Source organism: Epinephelus fuscoguttatus, linkage group LG2 (assembly GCF_011397635.1).
Source record: "Epinephelus fuscoguttatus linkage group LG2, E.fuscoguttatus.final_Chr_v1".
NCBI classification, from domain to species: domain Eukaryota; kingdom Metazoa; phylum Chordata; class Actinopteri; order Perciformes; family Serranidae; genus Epinephelus; species Epinephelus fuscoguttatus.
This window is the reverse complement of record NC_064753.1, coordinates 28,496,352-28,511,804: the sequence shown is the minus strand read 5'-3', so window position 1 is coordinate 28,511,804 and position 15,453 is coordinate 28,496,352. Positions and strand designations below refer to the sequence as shown.

The 15,453-nt window shown below is 41.6% G+C and overlaps 1 protein-coding gene across 1 annotated transcript in view; it reads right to left on the bottom strand.

Annotated features, from left to right (window-relative positions):
- Positions 1–14,292, bottom strand: part of sbf2 (SET binding factor 2) — a 129,580-nt gene extending 115,288 nt beyond the window's left edge. The window contains exon 1 of the mRNA XM_049596115.1: positions 14,156–14,292. Coding sequence (XP_049452072.1) covers positions 14,156–14,210 — 55 coding nt within the window. The 5' untranslated portion in view covers positions 14,211–14,292. The remainder of the gene's footprint in view (positions 1–14,155) is intronic.
- Between the last annotated feature and the right edge of the window lie 1,161 nt (positions 14,293–15,453).

Here is a 15,453-nt window from a genome sequence, read left to right as displayed (position 1 = left end):
CACTTCTTAAAATTTATTTGACATGTGCTATCCTGCCAACTGTCAAGTTCTCAGTGGAAAAAAAGTGGTGGTGTTAGATCCAGTGACAACACTGGCAAATACCATGACTCAGCAAACTACTAAGCAGACAGCTTTTGAAGCCTGTATGTCATAGTTTGTCCAAGAGGTGAGATACTACGCTCAAGGGAGGTGAGCTGCTTCAAAAAAACAGGGAAATGAAGTGCTACACATCATCGTAATGACACAAGATCCTCGGCAGTCGGCTGCAGCCCCCCTGCGCCAAGTGCCTCGAGCCTGCTGTCAACAACTCCTTGAAACCCAGACCTCTGTCAAAGAGGGAGACAAATTAATCATGATGAGGCTCTTGGGCTTAAGTGGAGATTGGTCTCGGTTAGGGAGTGTATGTGTTTGACTGTTTAAACAGAAGGGAGCTGCAGGATGGTTACACGTCTGCCTTTGTTCACCTGTAGAGGCAAGTAAAACGTGCCCAGACACTGCATGGAGACTGGTGCTAGTGGACCACCAGTCTGCCTGACCGTTACGTGTCTTCAGGTCTTTACAGCTCCTCTAATTGATATCACATGCTCGGAGTGCTCCAAGTTCAAATTTTCGACCACAGATGAAAATAAATGACAGAATTCCTCACATTCCACGAGGCTGGACTCTTGTTTTAAAACAAGCCATGCTTTCAAATACTGCCCCCCTGATATCTATAAAGAACCCCATCAGCGAGGATAATAGAACCCAGGCCTGAAAGGGAACATGCTAATTTGAACATCCGCTAGCAAAGGCGGACGGAGGTGGGTTGCAAAATCAAAAATCAAATTTATTTATTTATTTTCTATTCTTGGCAGAAGCTATTTGAACAACAAGAATGAAACTTGTCCAGGCCAATGGCACGCGTGTGCATGTTTAACAGCGTGGCTTATTTCCAGCTCAATACAGCACAACTTGTGTGTGCTAAAGCTGGACGATATAATTGTAATGCTTTTCAGCTTTCTGATGAAGTAAGATATACATACAGTATATATACATATGTATGGTTATCTCTTTAAATGCCTTCAGGGATGAATTTATTAGGAACAATAACTATACACTAAGGGCGGCACGGTGGTGTGGTGGTTAGCACTCTCGCCTCACAGCAAGAGGGTTGCCGGTTCGATCCCGGGCGTGGGAGCCCTTCTGTGTGGAGTTTGCATGTTCTCCCCGTGTCAGCGTGGGTTCTCTCCGGGCACTCCGGCTTCCTCCCACAGTCCAAAGACATGCAGATTGGGGACTAGGTTAATTGGTGACTCTAAATTGTCCGTAGGTGTGAATGTGAGCGTGAATGGTTGTCTGTCTCTATGTGTCAGCCCTGCGATAGTCTGGCGACCTGTCCAGGGTGTACCCTGCCTCTCGCCCGATGTAGCGACCCTCAAGAGGATGAAGCGGTTAGAAGATGAATGAATGAATGAACTATACGCTAACCTGCCTTTATTAAGTGCCGTTAGAGATTTGCACAGTCCAGTACAAACACTGGGCCTCTTTTATGAGACATTCATATGCACAGACTTTATCTTAATTAGTGTGTACACAGTTTTTTGTGAACTGTTGTGGGATTCATAAATGCCTTCTTATTGCCAAAATAAGAAAGCAAAATTCACCAGTGGTTGGGACTTGGGACAACTTGTAAACTGATACCATGATACTCATAAATTCTTACTGAGGTTTGTGGCCAGTTCTAGGTCATGAGACAGCTTATAAAACACAACCGGTGAGAAATATGAGTCAGATATAAAATATTCCAACTGCATTAGTAGTTTTTAACACTTTTCATCAGGTTTCCGAGCAGATGGTTGTAGACTAGCTTTTAAAAAATCCCAGTGATTTGCTTCATATGAGTGTAGGGATATGGCATAAAACAAGACAATGTTTTACACAAATTGTGATTAGTTTGTTGTAGTAACCCAGGAAGTATTTGCTGAAGGGAACTGCCCATTAGTTCGACAGCCCATTGGTTCGACATCCCATTGTTCCGACCATATTAAACTCATCGTTCCGAAGTCCGTTCCGAAATCATCATGATGCCCTGTGGTTAAGGTCTGGTTAGGTTTAGGCACAAAAACCACTTGGTTAGGGTCAGGAAAAGATGATGGTGTGGGTTAAACTGAAAAAGAAAGTGACAAACATATAAGCAGTGAGCCTGGTCTGCCTCAAGCCAGTCGCGGCGCACCATACGCCCGCCACGAGCCGTTCAGCACCGCGGACAGTCAGACTAATGGGATGTCGAACCAATGGGCTGTCGAACCAATGACATGGACCCTTGCTGAACATGTTTTACATTTAGAACAAAAATATAATTTAAAATAGGCATTGAACCATGCTTTTTTAGGGCTGTCATGTACAACAGTTACACCCCCTGTTTCTCATGCTTTGATAAGTTGATTTAGATTTTTTAAAAATTGGTGTCCACATCAGTTTAGTCCAGCTGAGACCGTGCTGTCATTTGCACACTGTGGTCAGTGTCCACACTACTGATACAAGGAGCATACATGGTGCAGCAGGGCTAAGTCTCTGACAAAGTGACAACTCAGTGGTGGCACAGTAGTGCAATGAAAACACAGACATGCTCATGTTGGTAATTTTGAGTCTAAATTGAAAATAACAAAAACTGCCAATTCAACATTCAGCCAAATATTGACAGTAAAAATAATACTGGACTGATTATATTTAAAGTCCGGGGAAAGCAAAAATGTGTTATGAATTGATTAAACCACAAAAAACTGTGTTATTAACCACCCAGCTAAATTGAAATGATTAAAAAAATTGCCAAGTACATAAAATTAGGTTTCAAAATTGTGAAAAAACAAGCAGTATTCTCTGCTCTGAAACACTGGAGGCATCTCCACTGAAGGAGCTGAGCTGAAGAACGAGCCTTTGTGAAGCGACAGACTCTCATTAGCAGCTAACACAGTAGCACAAAGCACACACACACGCCAAGCCAAAGAGCGAGCCGCCATGCAGCAACAGCCTCTCGTTCAGCAGCTAACATTAGATCACACACCCACAACAGTGAGCAGTAACTACCAATGGGCCAGGTAGCCATACGGGCTCAAAGACTGACAGGTACGTCACTTAGGGCTACTTTGCTTGTGTTTATGTAATGGTGGCATTTAACAGAGATGTTTAATCATGTATTTATTAAACTTAACTGAAAGAGCTCAGAGAGCTTGTGGAATTAGCAACTCGCTTCTCACATGCAGGGGATAAACGAAACAAAACTGACAGTATGCACTCTAGTTAGTTTTTATATAGTAGGGGAGGGGTTATGGTAAGAATGGCTCCAGTGTGTCATCGAGTCAGGATTTTAGGTCTGCCCAAAAAATCCAGAACACACAAAAATGGTAAAAAACTGTTTGACAATTTAACTCCAATGTTATGTTATAATGTTATGTCAGAGCAATATAGTGGAAAGTTTCTCCTCCTCTGTGCCACTGCATCACGTCCACAGCTGTCTGTATCAAAGAGTAGCTAAGCCTCCCCGGAAATACACTGCACAGCACACTGTCTATCAAAAAAGAAAACTCGACTTAAAACATCTCAGTCGACTGAGGAGTCAACTGATGATCTGCATCTCCCACTTTCAAGGCGCAGACCTAGATTTTACTTTATCTGAACTTCATTTTTTCAAGCTGTCACTAGTTGACACCAACACAAGTGCATCCCTACAAAGGCAAATTTCATGTGTCAAAAATGTAAAAAGAGTTTTGAGATTTAATTACTTTGAAAAGGTTTTTGAACATTCTTGCAGAGACACCCTGAGTTCAACATTCCCCTGTATCTGCAACCCTACCGGGACTTGAGCCATGACTGCAAGTCAGCACACACACACGTACACAAACATCTGACTCCAGCTACCTCGAAAGATTGAAAGAACCTAGTAAGTTATTACTGAGTTGTGTGATTTAGCATGGTCTCAACAAAAAGTGGAGAGGAAAAGTTGTTAGTTTTTCTTGATTAGAGCAGATGTTTCTCCTCTCTGAAGAAAAAAGCTCCATCCATCTTCCTGATTTATCTTCCTGCTGTTTCTGTTGATTAAATCAGCCAAATGCTTATTTTACCATGTATGGACAGGCCACCAGTGGAGCTGACGCAACATTCACGTCAGCATTTAACCTGATTTTGGCCCTGTTGCGCACACAGGTGCACTGTTCTGGAAACAAGTTCACAGATATCGCTTCTTCTCATTCCTCCACACCAGTTTCAAACCTGAGTTTAAAGGGACAATCCCCCCAAAAACAGAATTTACATTAGAGTCGCCCCTCCACTCAAAAAGTGCCTTTCTGGAATTTTCCTGAAATGTCTGGCCTAGACTACACTGACTTGTGTCTGTGCAGAGTTTGCCATTAGAGAGGTGTGTGCACATTCCTCTACTGAGGGGGGGTTATGTCTGTGCACCTGCCTAAAATCTTAGACTCAAATATACAGATTAGGTACGTCACTAATACAAAAGTCAATTGCTGTCTAATACGGAAACACGTATCGTTGGGGAAAAAGACTTCGACACAACACCAGCAAAGAAACCAGAAACCTCCCGTGCAGAGCAGATTTGTCAGTACAGACAGTGAGAGTTTGCATCAGCACAGTGCAATACAAAAACTTTCTCTAATCATGAAGCCCAATGTTACCGTATAATCCAATGGTTTATAAGTGAAGTACATGAACTACACTGCATGTCAATGAAAGTGAGGATGCAATGTCTGCATCCTCACTGTGCTACGTTTTTATGTACTATGAAAATCTGGTCCCATTTCTCGCCTGTGTTAAGGCGCATTCTCACTTCCTCTTTCTGTCCTTGCCATTCTTGTACCTGTCAATCTCCTAGAAACAGCAGGTGTTTTTGCAACTTCATCGTATTGAATTGTGATGTTTATTACTTCTTCAATATCAGCTGCCTGATGTTCGACACACTGCTCGGCTCACCAGAGTGGCACCTTCAGTGTTGCACCAACTCCTAACTGGACGTGTTGCGACCAAACAACATCCGATTATTTCAGTGATTCCTAATGAAGATGTGCTAACCTACATGTCATGTGTCTGAAAAAGAGCCCGCCCTGGCTGTATTTTGGCAAAGCTGCATGCACCTCCAACCTATTTTCAGAGCAACAGCGAGGACGACGGAGGAGATACCTGCACACCAATGTAACTGGGCTAGAAAACGATAAAAAAGTCCATGTCCTAAGACTACAGAACAACAGAAAGCTGTTGCTTGTGCTGACTCAGGGCTTAATTGGCTCCCTAAATGCTGTTGTCCCTCGTTATATATCCGGACAGTTTGTTAGTTGTGATGTGTGACTAAACTAAGTGCTGTGGGCAGGACATTAAACTTGGCTACAGAGTGGCGACTGATCAATGTATGGGAAAAACTGTAAGTGTTTCCTTTGACGCTAATACCAGCCATCAGTCAACCTAGCACTAGTCTCACATAGCCACACCTATACCCACACTTTAGTGCTGTGCCAGCACTGGAGAAAGCAGGAAGTGAAAGTACAACCTGTTGCAGGCAGAAGTGGTGGCCAGGGTGGAGGCCAGATCAAGAGTTTCTCAATTAGGGAGAGCCGACCTGCTTCCAGCCCCTCTTCAATTTTTTTTTTTTTACTATTTATGTATTACAAAACATGTTAAAACAAATTTATTGAGGCTAGTATTTCTTCACACTTCAAAATGTGTCCGAAAGGGGACTTTGAACTATTTCAGCCATTAAGAGATCAACGATGTCTTCACAACCACTGACACTGAATTAGTGCCCCACATTTTGTCATCATGTATCACATCCAAATGAGTCTAGTGTAATGTAATCAGAAAATGTGACTACATCCCATTAAAATCACCACAGATACTGACATATTGCCTAATCATCCCTTATTCTAATGGAGTGTACTGATTAATTGTTATCACCACTTAGGTCCCTCATTCTGCTGTTTAGTTTGAGGGCAGACCCAATTTGAATTCACAAACTAAAACTACATATGTAAATTATATATCAGGGCAGCTTTTTCCTTTACGATCATTGTTGAGGCATAGGAACACCCAGTTTGGGTCTCTAGGGTGACCATCATCAGGAAACTGGTTGTTCTGTGTGGATCATATGCAAAGGAACAGGCTGTGGTGCCGTTTGCATGGCAAAAGGGTATCAGAGATTAGCAAACCAATGATGTCACAATTATCAAATTCAGGAAGCTTTCCAGCTTCCAAAGACAGCTGCAGGGCAGGAAAAATATGTACACAGACAGATATTTCCTTAAGGTCATGCCCAGGTCAAAAAGTTGGGAGAAAAGAAAAATATATCAGCCAAGAGAGGATCTTCAAAACAGTTAAATACCACACACACATCTTACAGTTTCTTCAGCCTCCTCCTCCTCCTTTTCTGATGGGCATATTTTGTAGAAATGTTTTCCATGGAGAACAATAAATTGTAGTTCTCAAGTGGGTTTCCAGCAGGACGATGATAAACTTTAATATCTTTAAATCATCTTTTCATCACTTTCTCTTTCCCTCAGCTCAAAAACTATAAAAGCAGTGCTGCTCACTTGTGTCAGTGCCATAGTCATCATCACTCAGTCAGTCAGGGGTCGAAACTTTATGCTTTCTGCATATGAAGCTCAGATGCAATTGTGCATATGGTGGCTAACAGTTGATCCAAAAATGACTCTCCATTTTCCAGCTTTCAGCAAACAATTAGACGCTATTCATTTTACAGCCCCTGGTTCCATCTGTTGATATATTTATATTAATCCTATTCAGACAAGTGTGAGCTCAGAACAATGTCTTCGTTCAACACAACCAGACTGAGTTCATTTTACTTCAACTCTTAATCAGTTTTAAAGACCAAGATATTGCTGTCATTAAATCTCATCAGATTAAGGAAATGGTTAACCTGCTTCAGAGAAAGGGATGACCTAATATTGTACAGTGTTTTTGCCCCCACCAGACTACTTCATGTCACTTTCTATTTCCTCTTAAAATGTTACAGCTAAAATGTTTCCTGACATGAACTTTAGCACAATTTGCATAACCACAGGAATCACAAAGCTCTGATATTATAACACCTTATCAGCAGGCTGGGAGTAGTGTTAACAGTAGCCAGTGGAGTTTCCCTGCATATCAGTTCAAAACTCCACAACACAGAGGAAGGAACTCGTCCATTGTGGTCAGGACGCCTCTCACCACAAAGTCTGAATCCAAACGAGAAGCTGCCAAATGTGGAGTTCAAAAGAAAACAATCAATGGGGGCAGAAAAACCAAGATGTAAAACAAAAGCAAAACAATCCCACATCTCTCATGTGACACCTTTGGTAACCGCAAGCAGCCTGTTGGACTGACATCTGACATCAACAGCTCACTGAAGGATGTATGAGAGCCTTTTTTTCCTGATAAATCCTTGTAAGTCATTATGGGGTCAAACGCACAGATGTGACCAAGCTTAAGTGGAAGTGAATGTTTTTCAGTGGAAAACCACTGAATAATATAAATAACCTTATAGTCATGCAGCGGCTGCTATTATGTGCTAATTAGTCTATTGCAGTATTAGTATCAGTTATAGATAACGTATACGAAAATAAAGCAAAGTGAATGTGCATTTACACACCCAATAAAACCAAGTAAACCAGTTACTCACTGATGGAACAGCCCCACCTCTTTGCTCTTAAAATCATAGATTTATTTCTTCTGTAACTTTTTAAGTACACAGAAAAATGGTAGATATTACAAGTGTTTTAGTGTTGTCACAATACTGAAATTTCTAACTTCAAAGATATCGACATACAATACCATGGGCAAATTTTGACACTGAGGGCACTACATTTATTTTCTTTTAGGAAAAGATAGGGCTAAACCTAACTGAGAATTATGGCAGTCGAGTCGGATTTGGATCCAGGTTAGGTTTGGTGGGACGTTCAGGGTGACAGCAGGGGTACGAGGGTGAGAATGTCAGGGTAAGCCAATCAGAGATAGGACAAGGCAGAGCAAGACGGGCGGCGGACCATTCCTTCACTATCCTAGGATTTGCAAATTCACGCACTGGAGAGCAGCATGAAAGCAAGCAAATGCTCCCTCTGCGGCTACATCTCGGCGACTGAAACATCCCCAGATGTGTCCACTACACACTGACTGACAAAAAACCCAAATAGGGGGCGTTGGTAGTGTAGTGGATAGTGCCGGCGCCCCATGTACAGAGGCATTGCCTCGCTGCAGCGGCCGCGGGTTCAATTCCGGCTCGCAGCCCTTTGCTGCATGTCAGTCCCCACTCTCTCTCTGTCTCCCCATTTCACACTCTGTCCTGTCATTAAAAGCAAAAAGCCCACAAAAATAATCTTAAAAAAACAAACAAAAAAACAAATAGAGTATGACAGAACAATGGTGACTTTTCTTGGTTCGCAGAGAACAGCAGAATGACAGAAGTAAAAATTGATAATAATACCCTTTATTACACTCAAATTAACATATGTGTGTTCTTTTTTAAACACGGGAGTACGTGCTTTTCAGTGTGTGTATTACTATTTTTTTTTTATTTCTGGTGTGTCACGCTCAACGTCACAGACAGGCCAGAAAACAGTCTAGTAAACAGCAGACAGCAGCATGGAGGCCACTGAAAATGTTACGGTGGTTACTTGTTTTGTTACTTTTTCAGTCTCTTTCTCAAACTCTGTGCAGACTAAATTTTGAATGATGTTTGAGCAGAGACAGACAGTATTTTCTTTTGGCCTGTCATTGCATTGCAGTGCCAAAGTGGCTAAAATTAGCACGTCCACCCGGGTGTTGTATTTCCATCGCTGCTAATCAGAGGTGAAACCAATAAATACCTGTGAACACTGCGGACTTGACCCGGACTGAATGCTCATTGTAACCTGCAGATAATGAGCGTTGAAACCGTTGCACTTATTCAGAGTTGATAATCAATATCTTTGAAAACACTTATGCAGATTCTTGTACTTTCAGATAGCCCTTTGCATTGGAATCTTAAACTTGTTCCAATCATAACTATGTGTACGCAATACATGCAAGATTAAACATAGAAAAAAATACATACACTACATTGTGAATTATGGATTTCAACTACAGATGTTAATCTTATTCTGAAAGAACTGTGCAAACAACAACATGTGTTTATGTTACCACAGATAAAACAAAACAAAACAGAGTACACAACTTGAATAACTAATGATTTAGAGAACCAAGCACAACATATGGCAGCACTTCAAGATCTGGCATCTACAACCCGAAATCAACATCTCCAGCTGCTGGAAGAGCCAGTCTCTAAAGCCAGTGTATGCAAACAATATTTACTTCATGGCATTATTTTGCCAAATTTAGTACTTACTAAGTTAACAGATGGCCTTAAGCCATCACCTTTGCATAAATAAACAGCTGTCAAATAAAATCTTGGACTTATTAACAGGGGGTAAATGCTTTGTTGAAACTTGTTTACGCCACATATTTCTAGACAAAGGCTCAAAGAGTTTATAAATACAAATGTGCAGCCTCTTGATACAGGTCCCAGGCAACTTCCTAAACAACATTCTGAACTTGCGAAAACTTTCTGGCTTGTAAATCAAGCTCTAGTTATGAGAAATGTGTCATTTCATTTACACTGAACAAATTACAAAGCATAGACTCTCGCGCAAGTTAAGAACCCCGGATTTAATTTCATGTTGCAATCTGAAAATACTGCAGGAAAAAGCTTAGTATTTCATGCAGTCAGGAACATGGAGCTAAACTGTGCATGCATTCCCTGAAATGAGGAGACCTTGGTTAATCTCCGGAGCCAGCGAAAAGCCAACAGATGTGTGATCGTAAGTCAAACGGCACTTGAAGGTAATCACAAGGATCCGGTAAATAAAACTATGAACCCCACATGATGCAGACCAACACAAGCTTGAAAACCACTTAATAGCCAGGAATGAAAGAGACTTATGATAGAGTTACTGTAAGCGTACAAGTTTAGGGAAACAACCATCAAAACAAACCACAGAAACACCAACATGCACTGTTTCCATAGTATTTCCAACAAGATGCATAAGTAAGTAAAAATAGCTGACAAGAACATGAACCTTTTCAGGAGTTCAAATTTTGGTTTTGTTGTTTAAAAGAAAGGGATGTTATTTTGCCAAAGCACTTCCCTTGTGGGTGTGCCAAGAGAGCCAGCACAAAAACAAACACTCTTTGAGAAGTTGTAACAGAAAGTCAATTCATGAAGGTTTCGGGGGATTAAAACCTAGCACGGATTCATTCTTGGTACAACTATTACAATAGTGCGTGAATGGCATTTATGCATTCAATCTGTTGAAGAAATTACTCCACATCTGCAAAGCCTGCATACTTGCATCTCTACCGATACACATCTTTTGACAATATCACACAGCCAAAAGATATCTGCAGATGGAAATATTTTGCGCTTGATCATTTGCAAGTATTATTTTTGTTATTTTGCATGATCGTGCCATGTTACATAAGACCTTCCCCAAATCCAGACCAGAAAATCCAGACCAGAAAGTCACACAAAGTAGCGATTAGGCACCGTGTCTGTGAAACACATTCCAAGAGCAGTTTGATTCAATAAAAGTGATGATATCCATCCAATAAACTGTTTGAGAAAAGCAGCTGGGCAAATTCCTCTTTTTCACTTGGCAAATTACAATTTATGGTGAACAGCACGCCAGACAGTATATAACTCCCCTGCCAATAAAGAGAAACAGCATCCTGCTGCAAAAGGAAAATACAGGATACAGTGCAGGTTTAATACAGACTGCATCCATCTAAACCGGCGATTTCACATGCCAACATTATTCATGAAAATAATTCCAAGGTTTGTGGCTCATGACATTAGCCCCCAGGGACGCAGACTCTGATCAGATTTCTTACAGAGGAATCAGCCTCTCAGGTCATGTTCTCTTTTATCATACTCACCAGCGCATATTAATGTTCACATATGTGGAACACTAATATGATAAACAGCATCCCTGCCATTGATTTTAAGGTCAACGATAAGCTATAGAATTAGACGTTGCCCTACTTTTACTTTTTTTTCTCGTTTGTTTTATGTCACCTCGGTCTGTTAAACCAGGCACAATAATTTGACCATTAGTTATGAGCTTTTCAGTATTTTTTTTTTAAATAGGTCACCAGACTCACAATGAACATTTCATAAGTGTTCTTGCTGGAGAAATATACTCAGGAATTGTTCTCATGGGGCCAATGTCTTTGGAAGGAAAATATCAATATAAGGAGGTCAATGAAATTGGGTCATGCAATTAAGGTATAAACAAAATTTAGAGAGGAACTTAAACACACACTTCCTTATAATGTTTCTTTATATTTTTTAGTGATCTTCATTGGCGCAACGTCAGGCCTGCTGTACTGTCACACCAAGCTTCATCACCACTAATGCTATAGTGACTAGTTACATGCCAGGTTTGTCTTGTTTCAGAAGGTCCAGTGTGTAGGATTTAGGGGGTATGACAGGTAAGATGAGCTGTTTATATCTACATAGGGACATACTTCTCTTCCACGGAGTCTGTCATGTTGCACTGCCATGTTTTTACTGTTACCCAGAATGGACAAACCAAACACTGGCTCCAGATGGGGCCGTTTGTGTTTTAGCATTTGTCACCGAAGTTCGCAGCCCCTCTGTGACATGTTGAATCAGAAAAACATTTTCTTTTTTTAACCTGAAACTGATTTATTCAGTGTTTTTACTGGTTTAAATCAGTGGGTCTGTTTGTTTTGAAGAGGAGGAGACCTCTGCAGATAATTTAGCTCACTGTGAAAACCTTCTGAATGCCTGGATCAGAAAAAAGTTAGCACAATTAGTAGGTGCTAAGCTTGCAGGGTCCTAAAAACACTGATTTACAACATAAAACTGTTTGGGGGTTTTTCAGTGTCTTTACTGGTTTTAAACTCCTGGTCAATTTGTTTTGGAGAGGAAGAGACCTCTGTGAATAATTCCCGACATGGTAAAAACCTCCTGAACAATGAACACTGAAGGAATTATAACCAGTAGAAGTTTCAGCTGGTTGCCATCTGCAATCCTCACTGCACCCTACCTAAATCTTACACAATGCTCCTTTACAACACTCAATTTCCTGTCTTAACAGTTAAAATTAGACTTTATTAAAATGCATTGATCCAGAATTTACAGGGACTGATTTACTTTTTACAGTGTAATACTGATTCACTGCAAATTGGAACTGAGCCTATTCCTCAACAGATTGCATGCTTAGCGTTATTTCCAACTGATCCATGCATAGTAATCTAACAATGAGAACTGGGTCAGGCCAGTGGAGCAAAAGCCAGCGCATGCTGCGCAGGAGGCTTGCTGATGACCCAGGTAGGGATTCCTGGTTTGAATTAACAAGCAAGGTGGACAGAAAAAATCTGCTGTCTAGACAGCCTGCTGCAAGTTACTGTGAGCAAACTGGTTTCTATAAGCCAACTTCACTGGGCACAGGCTCTGAATAGTTAGAGAAATAAACAGTCGTCATTCTGTTTTCCTCTGTATTTCAAATCTAAAAGTCATTTCCTTTTTCCAGTTCTGAGAAAATCACTCCCACTTGCAAACAAGGGCTCTTCTGCAGGGCTCTAACCCAAACCAACAACTGATACGCTACATTACACTCAGCAAAACATAATAAACGCAGACAAATACAATTCAATAAGGAGTGGTGTCCTCCAGAGAGGCTTAGATGTGGATGAGACATATGTTTGTCGCAGCACCCAATCAACCCCAATCTGAAATGGCAGCCTTTTATTGCTCTCTCTGCTATCAACTTCATCCTCATCAGCAGGCCAGTGGAGAACAAACTAAACTCAGGGTCCTCGTGTCTTATTGTGGTTGAGACTGTTTAAATGTGAATCCATTTAGACTCTCATGGTGACGCCAGGAACATTTTGTCCCTGGAGCTCAAAAAATTCATTTGTCGGTTGGCGCTGGGATGCACAGAGCTGATGAAAGACAATTTTTAACCTATTGTGCATAGCAAGCTATGGTGACTAAGAGGATTCAGCTGCTCTGGCCCTTCTTTTGACACACATGGCGCTGGATGGATGCCACTGCAAGAGGCTAGGAACTTTAATTTGTTCCCTTATGGCAGATTAACTGAATATTTTTACTTTCTGCAGCAGGATCCTCAGAAGTGGATGAGCAGCAATAAATTGCATAAGTTTGAGGCATTTACAAAGCATAATTTATCATCTGGGAACATGGAAAATTAGAAATGTGAGGATTCAACATCTGTGCGATGCCAAAAGGTTTTCATCTACTTATCTATTAATGCTTAGAAATGTGTGCAAAGCTGTTGCCTTGGATGAAAAGAATGTGAGGCTGGACCTGAGGCATAACATGTGAGAGGAAGCATGGGGAGCTCCCAGTGAGGGACAACAGTGGAGATGAGGGAAGAGGATCTGGCTGAGCACAAGGACTGCCTTCCCTCGCAGCTGTGTAACGTTACGCCCATCGTGAAAAAAAGTTGAGCACTCTTCCGGCGAAAACAAATATAACACAACAAATCATTGACAAGTGTGTGCAGTCTGCAGCGGGTTAAAAATAGACCCGAAAAAAAGAGCGTGCAGGATGGGAAGGTGGGAGCAAGACCACCGCTGCCAGCGAAACAAAAATGCAAAACATGGATGCAAACAGTGGCTACATACACCAATCCTCACCTCGCTTGTGCCTGCAACACAAATATGATCGAGGCGGCGGAAGATTTGGTTTTATAGGGTGTTTGTGGGCTTTAATCAGCAAGTGTGTCTCACTATTTGGCAGTGAAAGCAGCCCCCGGACCTGACAGCAGCACGATCAACGGGGACAGGATGTGACAGATTTTGAATCCATGAAAAGTTTCGATTGATCCAACTCAAATATCGCAACCTGTAGGGAGTAAACTTGAACTGGTGATTTGCCATCAGGCGTGTGCTTGATCTGTAAACACATGCCCGCCGGGTGATCCTCACTATCTGGCCGGGTTATTAGTATAAAAACAGAAAGTGTTTCCAGTCTCGCCTGGTAGCTGTGTGGCTAAGCTAAGCGCAAAGCTATCTAGCATCAACATCATCACACATTGACTGACGGCCTGGACACAAACCTCAGCCCCTGAGAGCCGCCCCGCCGCCAAAAACTTACCGGCTTTCTCCTGATCGTATCCCACGACAATAAAATAGTCAGCAAATCTAGCCATGTCTGCTGCTTTTCCCGAGATATACCAACACAATTCAGCATTTTTCCTGCTTCCAAAGCACAGCCATGTTTGACAGAAGGAGTGTCACTGCGCTTGCGTGCAGGAGAGGGAGACATCCATGGGCGTGGGCCCTGGAGTTCACAAATACAGCTCTGTGTCCCAACAGAGCCCCTCTTTTGGCTCCAAGCAGGGGTCCACAAGTTTTTTCTTTATATAAGGGGCAGCCACCACACCAGAATAATACTGTAGTTTACTGTAAATGTGGGAAATATAGAGAGATCTACAGTGGCAAGCATGCAATCATAACAGTGAGTACTGCCTGGTTATTGCAATAGGAGGGAATTAGTCCAGAGATGGGACCAAGTCATTGTTCTGCAAGCCACAAGTAAGTCTTAAGTCTTTGCACTCAAGTGCCAAGTCAAGACAGGCAAGTCCCAAGTCAAGTCCAAGTCCAAGTCAAGTCCTATACATTTAAATTTGAGTCCTTAACAAGCCATAATGCACTACTCGCCAACTATAATGCTATTCAAAAAATATAGTAAAAATAATATATTAAATAAACAATTATGACACCACTTATCACCCACTGACAATGGACCCATCTAACCCTAAAGGCACACAAGATGGGTCAACGTGACTGAAACAGCTCTGAAACTCAGAGCTCATATGACCTTAGCGACTGTAAGGGTTCACACCCACACAGAGTTTAAAGCCTGCAACTCCACACCAGTCTGTTAGAACTGAAGAGGCCATTTGGATGAGAGGCAAAGCATCTTCAGGAAGTCCAGTTGCCAGTTATAGCATTTATGATTACCATGACCTGGATGACTGAGAAGCTTCACTGATGACAATTATGAGTGCTTTTTTAAAAAAAATTGTATTTATTCATTAAAACAAGTGCAACTGAACTTAAAGGTCCAGTGTGTAGGATTTAGGGGCATCTATTGGCAGAAATTGTATATAATATGAGATAATATAAGACTTCTTGTGTTTTTGTTACTTTAGAAGAAGCTGTTTCTTTTGGGTCCTCTTCCACAGAGTCTACCATGTTGTTTCTACAGTAGCCCAGAATGAACAAATCAAACACTGGCTCTAGTAAGGGCCATTCAGGTTTTTGCATTAACCACATGCGAGAAGTTTCAGCTTTGCAACTCCACCAGTAGGTGTCACTAAATCCCACATACTGGACCTTTAATCATAAAAAGTAGTGCTGGCATTGTACTTTCATATTGCTATTAACTAG